General features: G+C 41.7%; 3 protein-coding genes across 5 annotated transcripts; all 3 read right to left on the reverse strand.

Moving 5' to 3' along the window:
• Nucleotides 1–13109: 13109 nt before the first annotated feature.
• tmsb4x (thymosin beta 4 X-linked) lies at nt 13110–14313 on the reverse strand. Its single transcript, XM_086220556.1, has 3 exons — nt 14167–14313; nt 13533–13645; nt 13110–13464 (listed from the first exon to the last, which is right to left on the reverse strand). Exons 2-3 carry the CDS (start codon nt 13630–13632, stop codon nt 13439–13441), a joined length of 126 nt encoding a protein of 41 aa, XP_086076682.1. The 5' UTR covers nt 13633–13645; nt 14167–14313; the 3' UTR covers nt 13110–13438.
• Nucleotides 14314–15028: 715 nt separating this feature from the next.
• tlr8a (toll-like receptor 8a) lies at nt 15029–19810 on the reverse strand. Of its 2 annotated transcripts, XM_086220538.1 has the most exons (3): nt 19604–19810; nt 16740–18370; nt 15029–15743 (listed from the first exon to the last, which is right to left on the reverse strand). In XM_086220538.1, exons 1-3 carry the CDS (start codon nt 19604–19606, stop codon nt 15284–15286), a joined length of 2094 nt encoding a protein of 697 aa, XP_086076664.1. In that variant the 5' UTR covers nt 19607–19810; the 3' UTR covers nt 15029–15283. The 2 variants fall into 2 exon arrangements, with proteins under 2 accessions (XP_086076664.1, XP_086076663.1); XM_086220537.1 differs by having other exon boundaries at nt 15029–18370.
• A 388-nt stretch (nt 19811–20198) lies between these two features.
• On the reverse strand, nt 20199–23716 carry LOC147252296 (toll-like receptor 7). 2 transcript variants are annotated; one of them, XM_086220536.1, is made up of 2 exons: nt 23578–23716; nt 20199–21349 (listed from the first exon to the last, which is right to left on the reverse strand). In XM_086220536.1, exons 1-2 carry the CDS (start codon nt 23597–23599, stop codon nt 20199–20201), a joined length of 1173 nt encoding a protein of 390 aa, XP_086076662.1. In that variant the 5' UTR covers nt 23600–23716. The 2 variants fall into 2 exon arrangements, with proteins under 2 accessions (XP_086076662.1, XP_086076661.1); XM_086220535.1 differs by having other exon boundaries at nt 20199–23354; nt 23578–23662.
• Nucleotides 23717–24989: the final 1273 nt, after the last annotated feature.

Below are 24989 nucleotides of genomic sequence, written 5' to 3' on the forward strand. Positions count from 1 at the left end.
TCCAGGGTGAACCCTGCCTCTCACCTGAAGGCTGGATAGGCCCCATGACCCTCAACAGGATAAGCGGAAGAAAATGGATGGATGGACTTGCTATAATGGACTATGGACTTTACTACTACAGCATATTAATAAGTAAAAATAGCCATCTAATGTATAAAAGATGAGAAATTAAATATAAATGGTTAAAAACAACATAATTTAAAATACACACATACAACTCCTGTGCATTCATTCTTGGATGCAGATGAGAAACATACACCATGAATGGATGCAAACATAAAATACATTTTAATGACCAAAGGCATATAAAATCAGAATATAAACTAGATAATGTTTTAGGGCAGATTCAGGGACATGTAGAATATCTATGTGGAGTACTTTGAATAGCTGCAGGAACAGCAAAAGCTGAGTGATTAGCAAAAGCTAAGAAGATGTGAGGAAAACCCCACACCCAGTGTAAAAACAGAGGAGAGCCACGCAGACATATTAAATATCAAGGATGTCTCCATAAGATATGAATGGACCTCTGGCATATTGATATATTTATGGGGTCCAATGTTCAAATGGGTCATAAGTGAGTTTGATGCAAATGGATGAGTTTACTTTTGAATGAGCTCGGATTTGGATTGGAGGGACTTCAAGAGCCCCGCCTCCTACGGATGTTTTATTCATGTGGGCAGTTAGCATCAGAAGAGGGAGGGATGTGACCTGCAGCAACAGGTCTTGAGAATTCCTTTGACTTGGCGTGTCCCCCAAATCTCAAGGAAATCCAAAACATGCTGATGTCTGAGACTCTACCCTTCTACAACACCCTGAATTCTGCTGTTGTTCATTTGTCCTTTATCCAGTGTCAGAATGAGGCCTCTATTGATGGCTCTGTCCTCTAAGTGACCCTACAGAAGCCTCTTGTAATCCAGGTTGAGTCCAGGTGCTCCTCCTGCAACATCTGCTGCCCACAGATTACCCAGTGACACTGCTGCTAAGTGGGTCTAAAACCAGTGGGCCCAGCGAGACGCACCTCAGGGGATTCAGGCTGTCTGCGAGATCACACTCTTACTGCTAAATTGGACGGGTGTGACATTGTACAGTAAATCCACGGGTGGCTTTGGCCTCATCCGGACACCTCCCACTCTCCTGTCATTAATAATGCAGCAGCAGACACACTTGTGCCACGCTGTGAGGGCGGCTTGATGGGGAAGGACTAGACATCTCACGAGGGCTGATGTGTGACTCACAATTACTTATTAATGGGCTTGCCCACTCACCCAACATTACAGTGGCCTATTAAGTCTTTCATCATCTCAAACAAATTTTTCATATCAACCTCTCTGCTGCAGAGCTGATTCAAAGATAACTGCACTGACTGGCGGAGTTGCACCACCGTCTTCCTGTATGAGAGGAGAGATGGTATCTTCTGCATAATGCTGACTCGGCCCTTTGGGGAAGTGATAAATACTGTGAAGTTTTCTAGTGAGTCATCGTGCTCATCCTGACCTGATCCCACACGCTACCAAGCGTCTAAGCGTTTTAAAATTCCTTTTCTACCAATCCGTGGTTAAAATTGAAGTGAAACCTCCCCTGTGCACTTCCTGCCGCATCTAAATCGATTTCCCCGTCAATCTGTGTCTTTCAGCCCTTGTTCAGATGAGGTTTAGCTTCAGTTGCAAAATTATGGTTGCCATGTTACGTCTGACAGCACAAGTGTCATGGCTAGTTTTCAGCTGTCATTCTCCCACCAAGCACTCACGTTGTGTTACTGGCAGATGTGCTGTGCACCCACAGGTGTGTTGTTTTCAAAAAGAGGTGTAGTCAGGAGCAACGTTTGCAGCACGAAACGTCTGCGTGATTTATTTAAAAGATTAGAATCTGCCTTCAGTTCATGTGCGCAGTAACATCCTATGGCAAATTTGACCAGCAAATCTGAATGCTATTGTTATCGACCTGAGGGACCAGAGGAAACTGTCTAGGGAACTAAAGAGTACAACTATGACGTTGTAAATAATTTTATGGGGAAAAGTGAGAAGCAATTTGTGTCCCAAGCAGAAAACTGTTTGTTCTGTAAACTCGCTGACACACCATTTGAATGAATATGCAGAGGAGCAGATACACATGGCATCTTGTGAGAATGGAGGAAGACATTAGGATTGGTTTTATTGGTATTAAACTCAAAGTACACCCGTGACAAATGTGGAGGGTAAGGACAACCTCTTGACACGCCCGAGGGACACTTGTGCTGTATGTCTTAGATCTTTCGCATCAGGTCGCTTAACTAGAACTTCGTGTAGATTACAAAAAAAAATAAAAATCACATCAGCTGTCTGATCATCTCTACAGTCCCAACATGTTTTTAGCAATATATATAAAATGGAGGGAAAGTGCATTTTCTGTGATCTTGAAAGTGACGCAGGTGAATGCTGCAGCTGCAGCGCTCTTTGATGAGTGTCAGGCTTCAAATGGCCATTTAACCGTCTGATGTGTCACGACCCCAGAGGTCACGGCTGACTTTATTCTTCGTAACCGCGAGGTTCACGCTGGATATAATTGCAAAAAAAAAAAAAAGGAACCCAAAATGGAGAAGTGCATGCCTAACAGGATAAGACATGCTGCAGTATCACCTTGTCAGAGATTTATTGTGCCTCCACTCTAGTCGGGATTATAGGCCTCAGACGAAAGCTTTCTGAACAGCTACCTTGTTTTTACAGACTATATCAACAAAGCTGTATGAAAAATGAAAACAAGCAGTTTTAATTTCCTGTTTCTGCTAAGGAGGTGTGTGTGTAGTTATTGCAGGAATACACAAATAGATAAGGTATAAAGAATATTGTATAATATGCTGCAAGGTATTACTGGACTACGTGTATGTTTGTATACGAGGAATGCAGGCTTCATTTAATCATTTTTTTTTGCTTTGCCCAAGCAAGTTATGTTTGCATTCTTGTTCAGTTCATGTTTGCATAAAGAGAAACAAAGCTTCTGCATTTACACCTACAGGTTCCTTTGTAGCGACACACAACACGAGGTGGAAACCGCCTGCGACAAGAGGAAGAGAGAAAATGCCATTAATAGCAGAAGTCGGAGGCCACAGTTGAAAAGCTTTAGACCCGACTTCGTCTGGATGACTTAAACACAAAAAAATGTACATCTAGTTGAGACATGCTATATCCTGCCAGGACTGCGGAACCACTGGTAGTTAAGCACATTCATTTTCACGTCAAGCTGTCTGAATCTGCCTCTGCTTCAGTTTCTCTTCAGCTCACACACAGAAAAAAACTCAACTTATGTGCAGCTTTTGGTGTGATTTATTGAGACACACCTTTATGGTTATATAACACTGTTCTTCAAGCTGCACACAGTGTTCTGCAGTACTGGCTGACAAATAATACTGGTGATCACATGACAAACAAAACAAAATTATATCTCATCATTGTAAAAGTCTTTACATTTTTTACATATGCACCCATGCCATAGCTTACCAGAAAAACACGAGATTCTCATACCGACATGTCACGGTACTTGACTTCCTTGATTATCAACTACAAATGATAAGGAGATCCTTCAGCTTTACTTTAAGAAAAAGTGTATAAGATTGCACAGTTCATTTCACAGCGCTACAGAGCTGCATTATGGTGCCGCAGCTCTGTAGCCACATCCTGTTACAGAACTTGACTGTGCAACTACTCAGCTCTGACACTCTTTAAGACTGACATTACTGCACAAGGTGATATGTGAGACAACTTTTCTTTAAAGAAAGATAACACTGACTATTATCGGAAAGGGGAACACTTCAAAAAGTTATTACAATTTCAAAGAAATGGACATCTGAAGTCGGAGGATGAAAGTCAACAAATGATAGAGCTCTAAGTGGATTATCCTTTTCTGCGATGGTTCGTTCAAATCAGAAGCAAGAGAGCAGCATCATCATGAAGTTTTTGTTCTATATATGAAACAACAGAAATGACAAAAGAAACGTTTCAACACCCAACTGGGTAGTTGGTGCTGAGTTTGTGTTCTTCTAATTGTATCAAAATGTCACATGTATTCACATCCTCCCTCTCTCAAAGAGAGGCCAATCTGTCTGTTGCATACGACCCTTAATGTCTCTCAGACACAAATATGATGAGACGCACATAGAAGAATGTGATGGAAATCAAAAAAAGTTGCTTGAAAACAGACACACAAGACAGTGGGGCATCCCTTCTCTTAATTCATGTTCTAAAAGAGTAGCACAGGGATGGCATTTTTTAAGCCATGCTATAGCTAATGCGGTTCTTGCATTGGATTATTGCAGAAAAATAGCTTGTGGGAAACAAACATTTTTAAAGTGAAACAATGCTACCATATTTCTGGGTTTTGCATTTTTTTTCCTTTGCCACTCTGTTAGGCTGTGGTGGTCATGTTCATTTGTTTATTTGGGGCAGTGCTGCCCATTTTGCTAAGTTAAATCACAGAATAAGCATCTGGGCCAGAAGGACAAACCCTGTGATACTCACCACACATTTATATCTGGTACTTTTCAAGGTGTTTTAAAAGAAGTTACTTTTCTCTCAATGTGAAGACCATCCATCCATCCATCCACCCATCCATCCATCCTTCCATCCATCCATTTTCTACTGCTTATCCTGTTAAGGGTCATAGGGGGGCTGGAGCCTATCCCAGCAGCCTTCAGGTGAGAGGCGGGGTTCACCCTGGACAGGTCACCAGTCCATCTCAGCGCCAACACATAGAGACAGACAACCATTCACACTCACAGTCACACCTACGGTCAATTTAGAGTATCAATCAGCCTCGTCCTCTCTTGATGTCTTTGGACTGTGGGAGGAAGCTGGAGTACCAGAGAGAACCCACACAGGAACAGGGAGAACATGGAGACTCACACAGAAAGATACCGTGCTGGAGCCGGGGCTGGAGCTTGGAACCTTCTTGCTGTGAGGCGAAAGTGCTGAGCACTGCACTGTAAAATAATAACTAAAAATAGCATACCAGATGAATGATTTAGTGCAAAAATATACCAAAATTCAAATGAGTTCCTTTATTGATAAATAAATCACTGGTGTCATGTTTCTATGTCTGTATAAATCTGTTGCTCTTGGATACACAGAGATCATATTTCTTTGAACCAGCCTGAGATCTTCAGTTACTCCCACAAAAACTCACCTCCAGCACTTGGGTCACATGATAACCGCCACTCTATCTCTGTCTCTATCTCCCCTTTATACACATTTACTCTGGCATTTCACTTCACACCCTCACTTCCTGTCTGCCTGTCACACATGATACATTTACAGTGCTTGTTCCAGCCCTTTCACAATGTTGTGCTTTAGCGGTGTTATAATCGTGCTCGAACATGTAACACTGGATTCCTCCTGATCATGCAAACCAGTGGTGCTGAGGGGAGGGTCGCCAGACTGCTGCTCAGCCACTCTGCACACACCAGGGTGACTCTCCTTGAAGCTGAGAGGTTGCATGCACACGTCGCATCAAATCACGCTGCGCTGCATCTCTGCCAGCTCACTGAAGACACATCTGCTTAGTTCATTACATTGCGAGAATCTAGTCCTGTAAGCCAAAGCGGTAGTAAGCCATCTCTTCTCGTAATTAGGCTGCAGACTGACAGTATTGGCTATTTCTGAAATTAAAACTGAACAAGGGGAAGCTGCCTCATCGCTTTTTTTTCCCCTTGTGAACGTCTGTTTTTTGCTTGTATTTTTAACTATATTTCCTGTGTGTATTTGAATGTATTGACTGGGTTGGTTGCTTTTAATTTCTCTAATAGAAAAGTGGAAACCAAACACTCAGATGTTTCTTTGGAATGAACTGTATCGGAACTAGTACACCCTGCTCACAACATGTCAAACCTTGGTGGCAGAACATGCTAATGCTCTGAATCAAGAAATCAGTGTATATGTACATCAGCAGCTTAGATTTTTTCAGTTTTTTTATAGAAGAGTACATGAATGGAATAATCAGACGGAACATATACAGATTTTGTTTTTTTGTTTTTGTTTTTTTAAACATGTTGGTAGATTTTTGCAAAAAAAAATTGTGTAACCTGTGGGCGCAATAATCTGATGGTGACTCTTATTTGGAATATAATGACGAGAGGAAACATTAACACAAAGAAGGGTTTTTGTTCATGGTATATTTTTGGTTTGTTTTTTTGATTCTGCAAAAAATAATTCTCAGGCAGATGGCATTGTGTGTGAGGATTTTGGGCTGGAACATCCTGCTATTGTTCGGCTTGTGAGTTTTCTGACCCCTCAACTTGTTCTCCTTTTCCTGCAATTAGTTTTAAACACATTTCGTTGAACGAATGAAGATCATCAACCATATATCTGTTATTGTAACGGGAACACATACCTCTAGGTTTGAATGGGACCTCTTGTTTTTCTCAAATATATAATCTTACAATATCTCATGTTCATATTTTGCAGACTAAAAAAATAATTGGGTAGATGCATGTAAATGTGTGTTGCAGCTGCGTGGAGACTTTATTGGGGGGTGATATGATTTACGTTGTTGGTCCATCCAGTCTCTCCTCAGCCTGCTCTCCTGCTGTGCTTAGAGAGTTCTTATGTTTCACAAAACAACCCACAAACCTCTTTGGCTGCCATTCTTGCTATGTAACTCTGTAGGACTAAACCCATAAATGCATAGTGCAAACTCTAACAAGCAGGAGTTGGATTAGTGGCCTGTTGAGAATAAGAAACAGGTCAGGCAACTCTTTTTCTCTGTTTGCTCTCTTGTTCCATTTGCTCAGTTCAAGAGGTTTTGAATGATTACTTACTTCTTTTTATCTTATCAGATTCTGCACTATTTATATGTCTCTTCTTAGGGTCTACTTTTTGTTTAATAGATGGATAAATGCACCACAAATCTGAAATACAGCACAAGGGACATGTTGGTCACACACAGCAGCAGCCATTGTGGTGTAGTCCTGGATTGGCCGGTTCACACCCTCAGCTTTTGTGTCTACCTATTACACAATAGATGCTGCGTTTTCCCACCAAGGGTATGATAATGAAGACAAAGATGAATTGTGCTTTCCTCGGTTCACTCTGAAAGAGGAGCAAAAAGACGCTGAGCAGCCCTACGGATGAATGCGCACGTTTGTCTCAGCTTCATCTTTTAATCATACGGCACCTATGGCTGAGAAAATGCTTTTTATTACTTTGCATAGAAATCATATATCTTAAATAATATAATACTAGTGTGATTCATGCACTATTTCACTATTTCAATATAAAAATCTAGGATTTGCTGAACTGTGTCAAACAAGTTGATGGCAGAATACTACAGTCCCGATCTGCTGAGTACAGAGGTGTAGGGGAAGTAGAAGTACTGATTCACCCTGTAAGGGCATAGACGTACTGGCTTTTAAATGTACTCAAAAGTAGAAAGTAAAAAGTATTTCTTGCATACTTTCCAGATTTCAAAAACACAAATAAAAACAGACAAAAAACAACAACAAAAATTGAATATCATGAAATAAATTGTCCAATAAGCAGTACATTTTGGAGGCATCAGTCACTGAGAGTAGATGGGGAATGACTTGCAGTGGCTCTGAATCTGCCTGCAGTGTTGGCTTGTTCGCCCTCATCAGTGTTGTCACTCATGTCGATGCTGCTACTTTTCTCCTGACGTGGCATTCCTTCGCTACACGGGATGACGTTCTTCCATGTTATCTGCCCCCTTGGATAAAACTCTCATGTTTCTCCTTTTGTTTGTCTGTCATGCGTCACAGCCGAAGAAACAAGCCTGCTTTTAGTCCTCTTCTACTTCATTACTTCCCCTTTCTGACTGAATGTATTTATGGCCCCCCCAAAGCCGATGACACATAGACACACATTTGGTGCCATTAGGATTTTGTTTAAATTGACTCGTGAATAGATTTTTTTTTAATTATTCATTTCAACTCTCTGTGTTATATCCACTTAAAGTTATGCGTGAAGTGTTTAACCCACAAGGCATCTGCTAAGACAAAAACATGTGTGAAGAGGCCAAGCCAGACATCCAAAGCTGTGCCTACACGTGAAGAACATGTTCTAACAGGTAGACACAATTATTCTCCTGGAGGGTAAAGTTTCTGACATACGGTCCTGTACGCTGAGAAGCAATCCAGTGAACCACAGTTGTAAACAAGAGTTTGATACACTTATCGAGCCAGTTATTCTGGTTTATACCTCTGCAAAAGAGGTTGGCTTTTTATTGTTTGTTTATCTGTCTGGAAAAAAAACTACCCGGTCAGATTTCAAAGACTTCCGAGGAGGGGCAGAGAGTTAAAAGGCCAGGGAAGAATACTTTTGGTGCAGATCTGAAACACAGGTCTCATGCCCAAGTTATTTTTATTCTCACGTTGTTGCAGTGGTTCAGCAGGCTCACAGTTTGGTTTGTATTGCTGTATTCAGTTTGTTCTGTGCATTGAGGAGACAGCAAAAATGTTGGTGCTGCTCTTTTTTGCTGTCGTTTCGGGGCTGCCGTTGTGTTGGTGCCTGCCCTTTTTCATCCTGGATGGAGCTGGTGAGCCAGGCTTGTGTTGTCATGTGTTGTACGTGCGGACGGCAGATACCCACCACCTCATAAAGCTTTTGTTTCCAATAAATTGATGTTCACATGAGCAAACTGAATTTTGGGTTTGCTTGTTTGATTTTGCATCCCAACTTCCCTGCTATTTTTTTCCCCCTTTTTTTTAAACAGGACAAATTTGGCTTCTTTCCCTCAATTGGACTTATTTTAAGCAAAGACAGTGTCATCGGGTAACCTCCCGCAATACACTTTATTGTAACGTGTGACCAGGATTTTCACACTCACAATATACATTTGAGTGGAACGGTTACGTTTTTTGGTTATTAAACCAGAGTTCGAACTGACTGTATGTGAGACCACTAACTTATTCACTCTTCCTTTCTATCCAAGATGTGAAAATACCTTCAGGCACTACACGGGTCCTCTCCATACCGCTAAAATATTGTTCTCTTCAGCTCGCTCTCCTCTTGCCGATTTCCTGTCCTCCAGTGCAGTTCATGTCATGTCTGATTAGTGACCATCAGTTGCACGCTACTTTTCCCAATGCATTGTTGGATCCTTTGACTCAACTTTAAAGGGTTTACTAATTTTCACCGAAAATTCAGACAGAGGTCTACTTCAGTGTCATCAAATCATTTGGCATCGCCACGGCAACCTCTGACTGCAGGTGCAGCTCACTGTCTTGATTCAGATCAGCTGATTCAACATTTATTCAATGTCATTTAAAAACACATCGTCTTACTTTGAGCAACGAGCTGGAGTCAATGCTGGGACCAGTATGGACACACTGCTGCTGCTCTCACTGGTATGATAGCATGTTCCAACATAGATAGGATAATCAAACAACAGCTCATGGTATGTTTGTGCGCATAAAACCCATGTTGTGACTCTTGTCGCTGATATATGACATCTATTGTTCAAGTACAAATGCAATTGATCGCACACCCCTGTAAAATCATCAGGAGCGTTTGTAGATGTAGACAGAGAGAAGTACTGACACGAGAACATTTCTGACTTGACAAAAATTACACCGATTTACTGATTCTAGCCAACATTCGTACACTCTCCGATCATGTGAAAATAAAATTCTCCGCTCTGCTACCATGGAAACAGGCAGAATGATTGATCCAGTGTTCAGTGTTTTCAGCTGAACGTGAGGACTAATCAGAGACACAGAGATGAGTTTCACCACGCCGCTGCTATAACGGGATTCCCTGTCACTCCCTCTTGCATGCAACAGTAATAACCTGAACAATCCTTGCTTAGTCCCTCAAGTGTTTCCAGAAGAGATGACAGGCGATGATGCTACGTGATTGCTCTGCTCAGACACAGTGCCGCAATGTCAGAGGGACAGACACAGGTGATATCAGCCACTTCACCTTTGAAAACACAGCTACTTAAATGTCTTTACAAAAAGCAAGCTGAAATAGATACTCATTTTCTATGAAGTGCACTACTCCAAGCAGGCCTGCAGGATGTCGGTATAAACAAGGTAACCTCAAATTCAAGACCAAACTTTTAATGGAAATACACACCAGAAGTACAAATATGCTCTTTCCAAGTTAACGCACTGTTAACATTATGTGCTGCCAGCCATGGGTGGGACCCTTTTTGTACCAAGTGCGAAATACTTTCGACACTCAGGAAGTAGAAAATCCATGTCCTCCGGTTTCTCAGATAAAGAACCCTGTGTTCTACCTAAAATGTGAAGGAGATATTGATGTCCATCTTTGGCCATATCATAAATTCGTTGAAATATTTCTTGAGGTACAGTGTAGACATGAGAAGCGCTGTGAGTTGCAGAGGCAAAAACCTAGTATCGCAATTGCAATGAAGCCACTACTATCGGGGTTTACAATACAAAGTATTACCAATGTTTGGGCGTCAGTCACATCGTGGCACATTACTTCATGGCCACTGGCCACCTCAGAGGCATGTGTGTTCTTCATTGTGGGCAGCAGCGCGTCAGTCCGGAGGGCACCCACCCGTCACAACACTGGCAGATGGCCTTTCAGTACCTCGGGCCACGCTCACCACAAACAGTCCTTTAGTGTCCGTATTGCATCATTTGCATCCCTTCTCATGGACAATCACCAGTTCATAGTAGAGGCAGAAATGAGGCCACACAATTCAGTAAATGTTTACATGCTTGGCTCCTCCCCTTTTACACTGAAATTGGAGTCACTTCTCAAAGCGGTTTAGAAATAAAAGAAACTGTGCTTTTCAGAGTTGTAAGAATATAGTATCTAATAAGCAGTGACTCGTGTGTGTGTGTGTGTGTGTGTGTGTGTGTGTGTGTGTGTGTGTGTGTGTCTATATACAAGATTGTTGTGAGGTTTTGCTGTGCCTCCATACTAATGACATTCGTGGGCTGGAGGCATCATTCTTGTTGGTGCGATATCTCAGAAATGTCTTGAAGGAATTGCTTCTTATGTGGCACAAATTTTCACTTGAGAATGAAGGGATTTGATTGTTTGTAGTCAGAGTTCACCGGAGCCTGACTCAAGAACACAGCACCTCTGGAACGCCTTGAGGGACTTCCTTCAGATATGACACAATTATACACTTGGACTCAAGCATGAACTGAGTAGATATCTGGCCATAAGTCTAGATTTCACATATGAATATATTTCACACAAATGTCTGCTAACATAAAATGATGAGATTTTATACCCAAAAGGTCAACTTCAATATGTCATCATAATAATGAATGCGAATGTTAACTGCAACTTGACGGGCTGACAGAGGAAAGCAATTGTAGTAGTCATTGCTGTTTGTGCAGTAATTTTATGATCCCATCTGTCAAACAACATTGTCATGTCAACATGTTCTTTTTAACAATGTTGTTACTGTTGTAGCGCTCTGACTTATTAAAGATGCCTCGCACGGCACCCAAACCCTGTCAGGTTTGGGCTGTAGCAACTGCGAAGTGCCCTTAAGTACCGTGCCAAGCTCTTGAGACGCTTCCACGTTGTCTTCATGCAAAACATGTGATGTAACAGTTGAATGAAGTTTGAGTGTAAGAGGGATCATAGCATGTTGTAATACTGACTAATGTGCTCCCCAAAGCACACATTGTTGCAGGGCACTAAGGAGTTCTTGTGTGACTAGAAGGACAGTAGAGGACCAGGGTGGGGGGGGGGGGGGGGGTCACAGCTGTGTCTTATCGTGGTTCAACTCTGTGGGCTTTTGGTGCTTTCTAAGTATACCAATGAAAATACATGGCCTTTTTTTCTCATACTAAAAATGACTGCAGATTAAATGCTGCCTCATGGGAAAGAGGATGAATGTGAACTTGTGCCAATCCCTCAGCGCAGCCCATTGTTGTTGTTAGAGCACAGCTGTTACGGCCTGTAGAAGTACTGCAGTTACGTAATCACTCCCCCACCTCTGTCTCATACGATCTGCCGTCCTGGTGCAGCAGGGTTTCTTTTTAGTGCTCTTTGATTTTTCTGTGACTGCCTCCCTCACTGTTGTCATGTCCCAGTTACCTGAGGCCACTGCAGCTTTCATTAACTTGAAGCATTTATTCTCTATCACTACAGTTTAGAATCATGAACTCTGTGTTAATGTCCTCCTGACGATCACTGCACCCGCTTAGTAGAACCTGTTAGAATTAAAAGCCTCAGAAGTTCAATCTGTTGTTTTATCAAACAGCTGACATGCTTTCGATGAGAGCACATAGCCTCAAGGAAGCTTATGTTCTAATACTTTGATTATAAGGTGCCAAACCTCGCTCGTCTTGTTCTTTGTAATGTAACCTATACAGAGCGCTGCTGCCGACTCAGACCCAACATTACTGCTCCGCCCTCTGTAGAAATACCTTTATCGGGCCTGCAAGATTGTCTTGAGTTGCCTTCACGCACCCTCACAAGTGTTGCTTCGTGGTGGCATCAAGAAATATTGGTACTATCCTATACTGCAAGGCTGGTCCGACTTTAGTAGTCAGGGCTTGGTTGTCAACACGGGACAAGGTTCATTTCTCAGTCAGGACATTTTGGTAGTTTCCACGACTATTGGGTTGCGTTCAGGATGGTGATTTACATACCTGAGTGGCTGACAGCTCATGTCAGAGCATGTCTGCACTAAACCATACAGGAATGCGTCTTTTCCAGTATTCAACACCCCCTCAGCAAACAGTACTGTGATGAGCTGAATTACATGAAATTTAGTACTGCCTAATAATGACAGCCAATGAAAAACATTTGAAGCAGATCTTCACAAATGTACTGCCATTTTAAGGAAGCCTTAATTAAACCAAGTATTACTTATGTCTGACTGCACTAGAGGCATAAAAAAACAAAACAAAACCCTTGAAATAAACATGCCTGGGAAAAAAAAGTGAACTCTTTTGATCATTTGTGTGGAACCCTTCACTTGAGAATTGCCACACAGCTCTTTAATGATTACACTGCAGTTTCATCATGAATACTGATGCTTGTTTTCATGTGGAAACTGTTATTTAGCAGTTAAGCTTTTAGGGCACTTGGCAACCATTGTGCCAGAACTGCACCTCGTGTTCCATGCTGCTGAGATTAGTTTGCGTGGAGGTGACTCAGGAGTAGCAAATCACATCAAGGACACAATTGGAGGTTTAGATTTTTATTTTGCATATTTAACAAACTTGTGCATTCCAGATTTACAAAAACAGGTTGCTGAGGGAACATTTACAAGTGGCCAAAGTAAAGCTACAAGTCTGTAAGTATGGTTCCCTAGTCATGACACGCCCCACTCTTCACACTGGAATGCAGAAGGATGACCAGGAACTCATAGTGACATAAAGCCATTTACTGTGCAGAAGTGAACACAAATGGGCGGCAATGAGACTCCCAGTTCCATCAACAAGCTGGAATTCATGTTGGGGAAGGCAGGTAGAGGGGAGTTCTGTACACCACACTTGGACTGGTCCTCTTCATTATGCCGATTTCTCCTGCTCGATGGCTGCAAGACAAATGAGCATTTTAGCACTTCCTTGTAAATGTTGCAGTCGTCATTAGTAGGACACCTACTTTCTTTGGTAGGGAGGGTGTTTTTCTCCTGAGTCTCAGTCTTCTTCAGCTTGGACTTGTCAAAGGTGCTGACTTCTGAGATGTCAGGTTTGTCAGACATGCTTGCAGAGTTTCTGCAAACCAGAACACAGGTTAGCACCATAGTTGAAACACCCAAGTAATCTCCACAACGTGTTGCAATAATTACAAGCATTATAATAAGCAGTACTATTTACATTCCAAAACAAGGACCAGGGCTGAAGCGAGTGACAAAAACATGCAGGGATCACCAACATGTGTCGGTCGGGAGAAAGGCTTTGTGTGAGTTGGTGAACATGTGCTACTGAGGAACCACCGCCCTTCCAGCCATGTAGCGGAAGGGCAGACCGCCTTCAGCTACGGCAGATCTCCCTCTCAACAATGAGCCCGCGACTCCAGCAATGCGAAGCACATCCACCACGTCTTTGAGGACTCGTGTATCGAACCTAATGTCATTTACCACGTAGACAACACGCAGTAGGCTTCAAATAGGTACGACAAATCCACAGTTCTGCAAATTAGGTCAGACACGCGGCGTTTTCTGACCAGCAGCAGTGGAACCGTGACGTAAAGGCTAAAAAAACAAAGGCAACGAAAGCACATATGACAAACTCACCAGGCTCTTTTCAGGCAGGCAACCGTTGTCACGTAGGTATCGCTGGGGCAGAGTGACGTCTGAAGCGGCTGTCGGCTGATATATACTGCGCAGTATGCAAATATCTCGTGACGTCACGGGCAGCGGTTTTAATTCAACTTTTTCTTAAAAAACGTAATTTTACTATAGCGTGCATAAAACAAACAAACAATCAGTAAAAACTTCATTTAGCTGTATTAAATCAATAAAAGTGCGTGTTTCGTTCGAGCAAAGCAATGTATTTCACCTGGCCGCTTCAGATTTGGTGACTAATTTATTTTCCCCTCGAGCTCAACGGAAGTCACGTTTATGCTTCTTGCTAATGTTTGACCACAGCTTTGCTTGCGTTTAAAAACAAGGAGAAAAGAATGTCGCTGTAAGTGAATAATGGGTGACTTCCGGGTTTAGATTTACAAGACACACACACACACTCAAACAGAGACCTATGAAAACTGTAACACTGACGACACCATATGGACAAACGAAACAACGACCGCATTTTAATATAAGAGTACATCACGTGAAGTCAATCAGGATTAGACTAATATAACAGCTTTCATGATAAGAATGTTCTCTTTTATGGAATGTGTCAGGGAGGTTTGTTTTAAAGGTCATTATGGAGCCAGTAGGTTGTGTTAAATCTCACTGGGTGATACTTAGGTGTGTGCATGGATGGAAGAATATGAGGAATGCTCCTATGTGTGTGTGAATGTCATACTGAATTGTCTTTTGCATGCCTACCAATTACATAGAAATAAGCTTTTATTTTATTTTTTTATTCTCTTATAATCAAGACTTGACAACAAGTAGCAAACACCTCAGAGACAAAAGATGTGTAGGGTTTTATTCATTTGAACATGTGGCCTGAACAGTGTTTTCTATATTAAATGCAGGTCAGACAATGGATATTTACCTCCACAAAATGGTACAGATTTGAAACAGATTAATTCCTCTGTCAGCACAAAAATGGCAAACATTCCATCTTCATGTGGCAACAAAATTTATGAAATTACGTCTTTAGTAGTCTTGTTGAAACGGCAGAGTATCAGAACAATTATAATAGCTGTCCAGGGGTTATCCCATCCTGATCCCTGATGCTTCACCTGCTGGTGAAGTATTCAGAATAAGTCTTCCTGTACATCATCTGATTGTCCACCCTGATGACATTCCTTAAGTTTTGCCAAAACCACGGCTCCGCGGCCGCTGTTTTCGGCCACTCTACGATACTTTCTCCACACAGTCTCCTCCGAAGTCGCAGGAAGTGAGAGTGCTGCAGCACTGGCTCCAACATCACCAGCACAATCACATCCACATTTTCATCTAGCAGCCTCTGATGAGCCAGACACATGGCCAGCTTGAAAACGCCGGTCTTAACATAGCCCTGTGTTAAGACAAACAAGGTCTTGCGACTGTATTGGATGCTCTGAATGAGGTTGTCCAGAAGTGGTACTCCGGGGGTCCAATCCCTGTCCTCCAGACACAGGGGATGATTTTTCTCGCCTTCCTCTTCCAGTTTCAACCGAAGATTCTTCATCACCCACTCAGACACCTGTGGGTCTCTGGTGTCATAAGTCACAAAGATATCATAAAAACAGTCTGATGAGTTCAAAGAGCTATACCCCTTTAGTTTCGCTTTCAAATAATGTAGCACATAGGAAGCATCCCAGTAAAACAGGTGAGCAACTGTTGTCACAAACATAAAAACAACAATGAAGGAACTTGTGAAAAAGTAGATCAGGAATGCCTGACTGTCATTTACACACTGGTTTATGTCAAAGTCTATTAGAGCTTGAGGCTTTTGGTTCGGCCGCGCCTCACAGGTCACATCGGTGGTCAGTCGAGGGATATTTACATCACTGTTTTCAATCCACAGAATAAAATCGAAGGAATCGCAGGTACACTGAAAGGGGTTGCTCCACAAAAACAAGGTTTGAATGTGGTTCTCAGGCTTGAACTGGAAGGTGGATTGATTGATGATCGTCAGTCTGTTGTAGCTGAGGCTGAGGGTCTTGAGACTTTGCATACCCTTTAAAAACCCATCATCTAAGTGGAAAATGTAATTATGACTGAGATCAAGGAAAGTCAGCATGTGGGTGGCATTTGTTTTTATTCCTGTCACATCTGATAAAGAATTGAAGCTCAGGTCTAGAATTTGAAGTTGATCGAAAACACTCAGTGCGTCCCATTTAAAACCAGTTAGCGAGTTGTGCGTTACACGTAATGTAATGAGGTTCCGCGGTAAAGATTCATAAACTTTGCCTGGAATGCTAATAATGTTGTTATAGGATATATCTAAAATTGTCAGATTTCTAAGATTTGTGAAAATATTTATATATGAGTCAAATTCATCCCTCCAAAGAGTTCCAAGATTGTTGTTTTCAAACTTTAGTTCTTTTAATGACTGGCTTTCCATCTTCTTTGTGGTTAAGGTAGAGATGGAGTTGTGGCTCATATTTAGCACTCTAAGAACAGGAAGGTTTTGTAAAAAAATTAAATTGTGTGTTACCCCATAGGCTTGAAAGTAGTGAGCATTATAACTAAGATCCAGTACTTGCAGTTTCTGTAGTTCATTGAAGGCGTTGTCGTAGGCCAGATCAATCTTGTTAAACGACAGGTCCAGGTATGTCAGATTGGAGAGGGAGCTGAATTCTGTTCCATTAAGTGCTGCTGAAAATCCATTTCGTGAGAGGTTGAGACATGCGATATCCCCATAGTCTTCAAACTGGTTCGGAGAAATGAAGAACAGATTGTTTGAGCTGAGGATTAGCACTTGTCCGGAGTCGAAGCACTCTTGCTTGACAAAGCTGTGTGATATCTCAAAGGGAAAGTCTTGTGGATGGGGTTTTAGAAATGTCGGCCCAGAAGAATCCAACCTCTGATTGGCTCCGTCTCTTGAAGGCAACTGACCTGTCACTGACACGGGATATAGCCGGTTTTCCGCGAGGTATATCATTTTCAAGTGGGGGAAGTTTTTGAATATGCCAGAATCTGAATGAATAATAAAGTTAGTCCCCAAGTTCAGTGCGGACAGATTTTTGAGTTCGTATAGAGGTTTGAGTGTTTCTGGTCCAATCTGCTTGAAGACCAAAGCCTCCAAATGCAAAGTTTTAAGAGAAGTTAGATTTGAAAAATATCCAGAAAGTTTTAAGGTCTGAGGGTAGGCTTTCAGAGCAAAGTTGAAAGAAAGATCCAGTTTTTCAAGCCTGGTTAGGTATGTCAGAAATTTTGCATCACCAGTGATTGCGCTTTGTAAGAGGTTGAAGGAGAGATGCAGGTTTTTAAGCTTGCCCAGCTTCTCAAACCAGGAGGGCATCAGGAAGGTTAGCGAGTTTCCTCCTATGTTCAGTGTCTCCAGGTGCAGTAGATTATGAAACGCGTTCGGGTGGATCTGAAGAGCGCCATTGAGGCAAGGAACACAGGGAAATGGAGCATTATTACATCTTGGACAGTTGCCTTGTATTTTAAGGGTGCTCAAGTTCTTTAACTCAAGAAAATCATTTTCTGATAGGTACTGTATTTGGTTAGATTCCAGTTTTAAAATGGATAATGATGGGGGTAATCCTTTGGGAACTTGGGTTAAGTTATTATAGGACAAGTCCAAAGTGTGTAGTTGGGCCAGCGCTGAAAAACTGTCCTCCTTGATTTTAACAGATGTCCCACAGGGATTCGAGAAGTAGCAGTTTTTGCTTAACTCCAGTTCCGTCATATTCTTGAAGCCAGCAAAGCTCTTGTTATCCAATAACAAGAGCTTGTTTTGGCTTAAGTGCAGTCTTTCCAAACTGAGAGGGAGGTTGGCAGGTATTTCAGTAAGACAGTTGCCATTCAGCATCAGATCACGTAGTTTTGTCAGATTTTTGAATGCATTCTCATCAATGGTCAGTAGGTTTTTATTGTTTGACTCTATCAGTTTGAGTCGAGTGAGATTCATTAGATTAGAAAATGAAGTCACTGGAATGTTGCCAATGTAATTGTCCGATAAGTCAAGCACTGTAACATTGCTTGTTATCCCATATGGTATGCGAGACAGATGACGCCCTCTACAGTCAAATATGACATTTGTCATATTGGGGGCTGTGACTTGACAAGGGAACTTTGGTGACATCCATTCAGGTTTACATGCAGCAGGCTGAATTTCATGATGGCAACAGACACAGAGCAGCAGGACGTGCATCCAGGAAGTGACAGTCTGTAGAAGAATAAATAGAGGAGTCAAATAAATGAAAAAAAAAGTCTTTAAAAAATTTTTTGATTTTTAACCAGGATAGTACCAAATATTTCCAGCAGGTGGCAGTAGTCTTCAAATGTAATGACTGTTCTTTGCATTTAGTTTTTGGACATGAATCAGCTGAAGTTTATCTCCACACCAAGTGACTGTATCTCATTCTTCTTGGAGCTTTTCATTAACACTTCATGATGTTTCCAGTTTGGAAATAGTTTTAAAAAGTAAAGTATTTGATATATATTATGTGGACCTGCAAATACCGATTCCACATAACTGATGTATCAACTAATAAAAACAATAAGAATTTCCGATTACCCAGATCATTTTAATTAATGGCGGCATGGTGGTGCAGTGGTCAGTGCTGTCGCTTCACAGGAAAAAGTTTCCGGGTTTGAGTCCCGGCTCGGGCATGGGATCTTTCTGTGTGAGTCTGCATGTTCTCCCTGTTCCTGTGTGGGTTCTCTCTGGTACTCCAGCTTCCTCCAACAGTCCAAAGACATCAAGAGGGGACAAGGCTGATTGATACTCTAAATTGACTGTAGGTGTGACTGTGAGTGTGAATGATTGTCTGTCTCTATGTGTTGGTCCTGTGATGGACTGGTGACCTGTCCAGGGTGAACCCTGCCTCTCACCCGTTGATGCTGGGATAGGCTCCAGCCCCTCCCTATCCTCAATGGGAACAAGTGGAAGCCGATGGATGTTTTTTAATTAATATTTTACCCAATAAGCACCTTTGTAAAGCATCATCATGCTAGGTCAGAGCTAATAATGTGACACATTGAACAATTGCACTCCCTGGAGCAATGACGTTCTTAGCATAAGACACAATTCTGGAAGCAAATTTAAGATTTAGATCGAAAAAAAAGCATACATCCATCAAACCATTTTCTACTGCTTATCCCGTGAGGGGTTTCGGGAGGTCAATTTAGAGTATCAGTCAGCCAGAGAGAACCCACACAGGTACAGGGAGAACATGCAGACTCAGAAAGATCCTGTGCTGGAGCCGGGACTGGAACCTGGAACCTTCTTGCTGTGAGGCTACAGTGCTGACCACTGCACCACTGAAAAAAAACCCCCAAACCAATTTCCTTTAAAGCTCTTGTGAATAAAATTAATCACAATATTTTCACAAATATTAGGAGAAATATATATGCTATACATTAAGATAAGATGAAATCATGCATCATTAAAACTCACCATTGTGCATATCAGATTGGTTCCAAATGATTGCTTTTAAAAAAAACAAAAAAACAGCTTTCTTCCTTGTCAGCTCACAAGTTTGCCAGCGCTAAAGTCATCGCAGTTAAAAAAACAGCTCTCCTAAACTTTGCGTTCTTCATTTTTAATGTCCGCGACTGTAGTCAAACGTGAAAAAGTAACTGTCTGGTTCTCTTGTGAAGTTCTGGCTCCAGAGGCAGAGTGAGAATTGCAGAAGTACATCTGTTTCACTTCCTTGTTTCTCATGGCAAAAAAAGATAGCTGAAGATCCCTTATGGAGATGAGGTAACAAAGTCCGCCAGTGTGCTCTCTGATGGGTGAACTGGAGATGAATATTTTCCCTCATGTACACAGTTAATCAATATTACAAAACCGCATTGGCGACACATTGCATTCAAACATTCATTTATAATAGAATAATTAGAAAAATTATTAACACACACATACATATATATATCTATATATCTATTTATACACATATATATCTATATATATATTTATACACACACACACACATATATATATATATATATATATATTACATATGACAGTGTGAAAAACAAACTGTATTCTTTTACAGTGTCTCTTTGAAGAGATTGTTGTATTGTTTGTGACTGTCAGTTCCTAAGACACCTCTCAGACTGAACCAGAAGTATGGCTGAGCCCGACGGTTTGTTGGCCACTTCAGGACAGAGCGTTTATACAACCGCTTTCTTAATCTGAGGTACTTTGAATTGCAAGGTACTTTCTCTAAGAAGATTAGAATGATGACATCATTTTTTTCATCCATTAGCCTTTGGTGGGCCATGTAGAAAGCTGTCTTGAAGTTGCCGCTTTTGATGTATTTGTTGGTGAGAATGAACACTGTCCTCTTGCTCTTATGGATGCTCTGTGAGAGGTTGTCGATCAGCGGACACCCAGGGATCCAGTCTCGCTCCTCCAGACATAGAGTAAGATGGCGGTCCCCGCATTGCTCCAGATGGAAGCACATTTCTTTCATCACCCACTCCAACACCGCAGGATCTCTTTTGTCGTATATCACAAAAGCATCGTAGACATCACTGTGTGAGTGCAGGCGGCCGTAGCCCTTGAGTTTGGCCCGGCAGAAGTGGTAGATGTACCAGACATCCCACAGGAAGAGATGGCTGGAGATGGATAGGATGAGGAAGCTGAGGACGAGTGAAGTCATGAGGATGTAGAGGATGATTGACAAGTAGCTGTGCTGACAGGCCTGCAGGTCAACTGAGATTATGGGATGACCTTTTTGAACCCCTGGAGCAGCGCAGGTGACCCCAGTGGCCAGTTGTGGAATGGTTACTGTGGTCCTATTGAGCCATGTAACAAATGAAGTGACATTGCATGTGCACAGAAAGTTGTTGTTGTGCAAAAGCAGCATGTCCATCTGGTTAACAACATCGTCTGGAAAGCTAGATTCTTCAATGGACTGTATTTGATTATAACTCAGATCCAGATATTTTAAACTGTAGGCATCCTTGAGGAAATCTGGGGTGAGTTTTAGGATATTATTTTTATGCAAAATAAGCTTTGTGAGAGATTTGGCACAGGATGACAGCATGGATGGAACAGTAGTTAAGCTGTTTCCACTGAGATCTAAGACCTGCAAAGATTGTAGAAGTTGTAGTTTTTCCCAAGCAAACGATTTCAGTTTGTTGTTCCTGATGTAGAGCTCCGACAGCTTGTCTGGCAGCCCGCTGAATACTTCATCTGGAATAAAATTGAGGTTGTTACGAGAGATATCGAGGACATTCAATTTAAGCAGCCTTTTGAAATAATTGACATATCTGGTGTCGCCATCTCTCCACAGCATGTCTAAGCGGTTATCTCTGAACTCCAGCCTCTCCAAAGATTGACTCTCCAGCTCTGTGTTAGTGGAAGTCGAGATCTTGTTGTGGTTCATCCGCAGCGTCTTGAGATATTTTAAATTTCTCGTGAAATTAAGCATGTGAGTCACGCCCTCAGATTCAAAATAATGGTTGTTGTTACTTATGTCTAAAACAACTAGATTCTTCAGTTCTTGGAATGCAGTGGTGTAGAGCAGGTCCAGACGATTGAACGAGAAGTCTAAATATTTTAGCTTCGTCAGATGGGTAAATTCAGAGCCGTTCAGACTTTGGCTCATTGCATTTCCAGACAGATTAAGGCATTTCAGCTCTCTAAGATTTAAAAAACTTGGATGCAAGAAGAAAATATTGTTTCGGCTTACATCCAGGGTTTTGCCAAACTGACTGCATTCCCTTTTCACAAAAGATTGAACAACTCCCAGTTCTTTATCTTTGTGCTTGCAGCTGCGTGCATATTCATCATATCGGAAGTAATGAATCTCTCTCACTTCCTTGTTTTGGTACTGAATTGCAGGGGACATGGGAGACCAGTTCAATGGCTCCTCTTCCCCTCCAGAGAACCCAACAGTATCTTTCCCGTCAGATGGGGAAGATATTTTGTTGTCAGAGAGACTGAATATCTTAAAGCTTTTCAACTCCATCAGAATCGAAAGGTTTGTCATTTTGATGAAGTTGGTACCCAAATCTACAACCTCCAAGCTGGTAAGAGGTTGTAAAGGTTCTAAGCTCTCTCGTTTGAGCTGCTGGAACACAAAGCCTTTTAATCTAAGAACTTTAAGGGAGTTTAGTCTGGAGAAATATTTGCTCAGTGTCAGAGTTTGTGGGTATTTCTGAAGCTCATAGTTAAATGAAAGATCCAGTTCTTCCAGTCTGCCTAGGACACATGGGAAGACGGTGTCTGCTATGTCCCTTGCTAAAAAGTTTGAAGACAAGTCAAGAACTCTCAGTTCTTTTGTTGTCGCAAACCATTCACTTGGCACTGATTTTAGAGAGTTGCTGTGCAGGCGAAGTGTCTTTAGTTTTCTCAACATTTTAAAAGCTGTCTTGCTGATTTTGAGCTCTGAATTATTCGGGCATGGGTTGCAGGGAAAAGGGACATTGTAACAACGAGGGCAGTTTCCGCTAATATCTAGAATCTCCAAGTTAGTTAAGTTTTTGAAATCCTCCTCTGTGACTACTTCAAAATTATTGTTGTAGAGATACAATTCTGTCAGACTTGTAGGTAGTTGATGGGGAATAAAGGATAAGTTATTTGATTTAAGAGAGAGAAGCCTTAATTTGTTTAGCTGCAGAAAGGCACCATCTTCTATATCGTAGGAGACGTTGCATGGGTTACGATAATAACAGTTTTGACCAAGGTAAAGCATCTCAACATTTCGGATTTCAGAGAGGTTTGCTTTAGAAATAGAGTAAATGTGATTCACCTCCAAGCTCAACAGGATCAGATTAGAAGGCAGGCCTTTAGGGACCTCATAGAGCTGGTTTCCGTCTAAATACAGAGCTTGCAGGTTCTTAAGGCTGCTAAAGGTGTTATCCTCTATCATCAAACTCTTAGTGCAGATGTTGTCCTTGGGGCCGATTTTGATGGGCACGCAATTGCACCTCATGTCAATCTCAGTCAGGTTGTCCAGGCTGTAAAAAGAGGTGGAGTTTAATTTGGGAATATGGTTGATGGTGAGCGTCAGATTGGTGGTGTCTCTCGGGATTCCTCGTGGGATGGCTTTGAGTTTCCTGGCGGTGCAGTCCACCGTCACCTCACTCCCGTTGTTGGCCTCGCTAACGTCACATGGCAGACTTTTAGGGTATGAAACGTTAGCTGTGGTTACAGAAGAACAACACCAGAGACCCAGCAGCAGCGCCACACACATCTGTCAGAAACACATGCAGTTCTCTGAGAAATGTGTGGAGGTAGAAAACTAATAATACAGTCATTGCGAAGAAAACAAGCGCTCAAAGGGCTATATTGAGAAAGTGTAAACCCACATTTTAACAGAGGATATGCCACCTCATAATAGAACTGGTACAAGCTAACTTTTCCACTACCTATGAATCATACTGTGTAGAACATAGCCAAAGATAAATGTTACTCACTAGGTGGAAGAACATTGTTCATGTGAGAGACAAAAAGCTGGTCCAGCAGTGACTTCGGTTTGCTCAGCCGAGCTCTGAAAGCATTACGTTACTGAAGGACTGGAGGAGTTTCTTTTAGAGCTGAAGAGAAAGTAACAGGTGTGCCTTGCTTATGGATCCCTGGGGATATGTTTAGCTAGCATTACTTCTCTATTGTCACAAACCACAAGCATCTAAATTTTTCCAACCCTCACAATTTGTTAATGTGCCTGCATTTTGACATATATAATGGCATAAATATGCTTTTAATGGAAGAGTAAGACTTCCTATGGTAGAGAAGGCTCGGGAATCTAACAGCGCAATATAATTAAACAGCTGGTTTTGAAGGTTATTCTGTGGCCACCACCAGGGGAAAGAGCTGTTTCATTTTCTGATCAGCCTGCAGGGAAATGAGAAACCAATGCTTAAGTAACGGTTTACACGCTCTGATGGTAAACATACTTTGGCACCCAGCAGTCTTCTTCTGCGACTGCTTTTCAACGATAAAGCTCCATAATGGGAACAGGACATTTGAAACTTGGAACCTCGGTTCATCCTGGTTCAACAAAAATATAAACATTCTCGCACAGCTAATAAGGTCAACTAAAGAATCAGCTGAACCAAATCTCCCTCTCCCGTTCTCACAAAACATTCTATGGCTAAAAGTAGCTCCATCTGCTATTTTTTAGGATTATTTCACAAAGCATTTTAGAACTAAAACCAGCTCCTGAATCTGTGAAAGGTTCAGGGTTGTCATCATCCCAAAGAATCCCGACATGGCAGTCAGTCTTGTTATCATGTCAACATTGCAGGAGCTATCGGGGGTACTGAACTTTTGAAAAAGTATCATCTTAATCGTGAGCCTTTTGATGCAGATCCAAATGTTCCTTTGTTCTTCCTCTCATCCACAAGCTATGCAAGAAGAACAAGCTGCGTCCAGTTTGGTTTTCTTTTTCATTTGGAGGGTGAAGTCAAAATCTTTTTGGAAAGATATGGCTGTTTTGGCCTTTATTTGAGAGAACTAAAGCTAAGGATGAGTAATGATGATTTCAAATACTTGAACGTTCATTAAATGACAAAAAAAAAATCAGTAGTTCATGCGGTCATTGTCTTGTTTATACTGTGTGGTTGTAATTTAGTATTACTGCCAGAGGGTGGTGCACTGCAATTAATAGCTCTTGACCAATCTCAAACACCTAAGGAACACAGATTTATCACTAATTTTATGAGTGTTTCATACTGCAAAATTATCAACCAAATTATCAAGTCGATCCAGAGCCAGTATCCACATACAACTACTGATAGGTTTTCTTTTTTGAGGGTCGATTTACTTTCACGCATGAGCCAAGAGTGTGGTGTGATTTATGAGGTGATCAGTGCGTTCAATCTGAAAT

The sequence above is a fragment of the Aulostomus chinensis genome, chromosome 12 (assembly GCF_037954235.1).
Source record: "Aulostomus chinensis isolate RoL2024-O1b breed Wild chromosome 12, RoL_Achi_v1.0, whole genome shotgun sequence".
Taxonomy (NCBI): Eukaryota; Metazoa; Chordata; class Actinopteri; order Syngnathiformes; family Aulostomidae; genus Aulostomus; species Aulostomus chinensis.

Bases quoted from the DNA above. Each gene is read 5' to 3' on its own strand.
- tmsb4x (XM_086220556.1), bottom strand. From the start codon at position 13,632: ATGTCTGACAAACCTGACATCTCAGAAGTCAGCACCTTTGACAAGTCC. The intron at 13,465-13,532 runs GTAGGTGTCCTA...TTTGTCTTGCAG, and splicing joins CACCCTCCCTACCAAAGAAA to CCATCGAGCAGGAGAAATCG.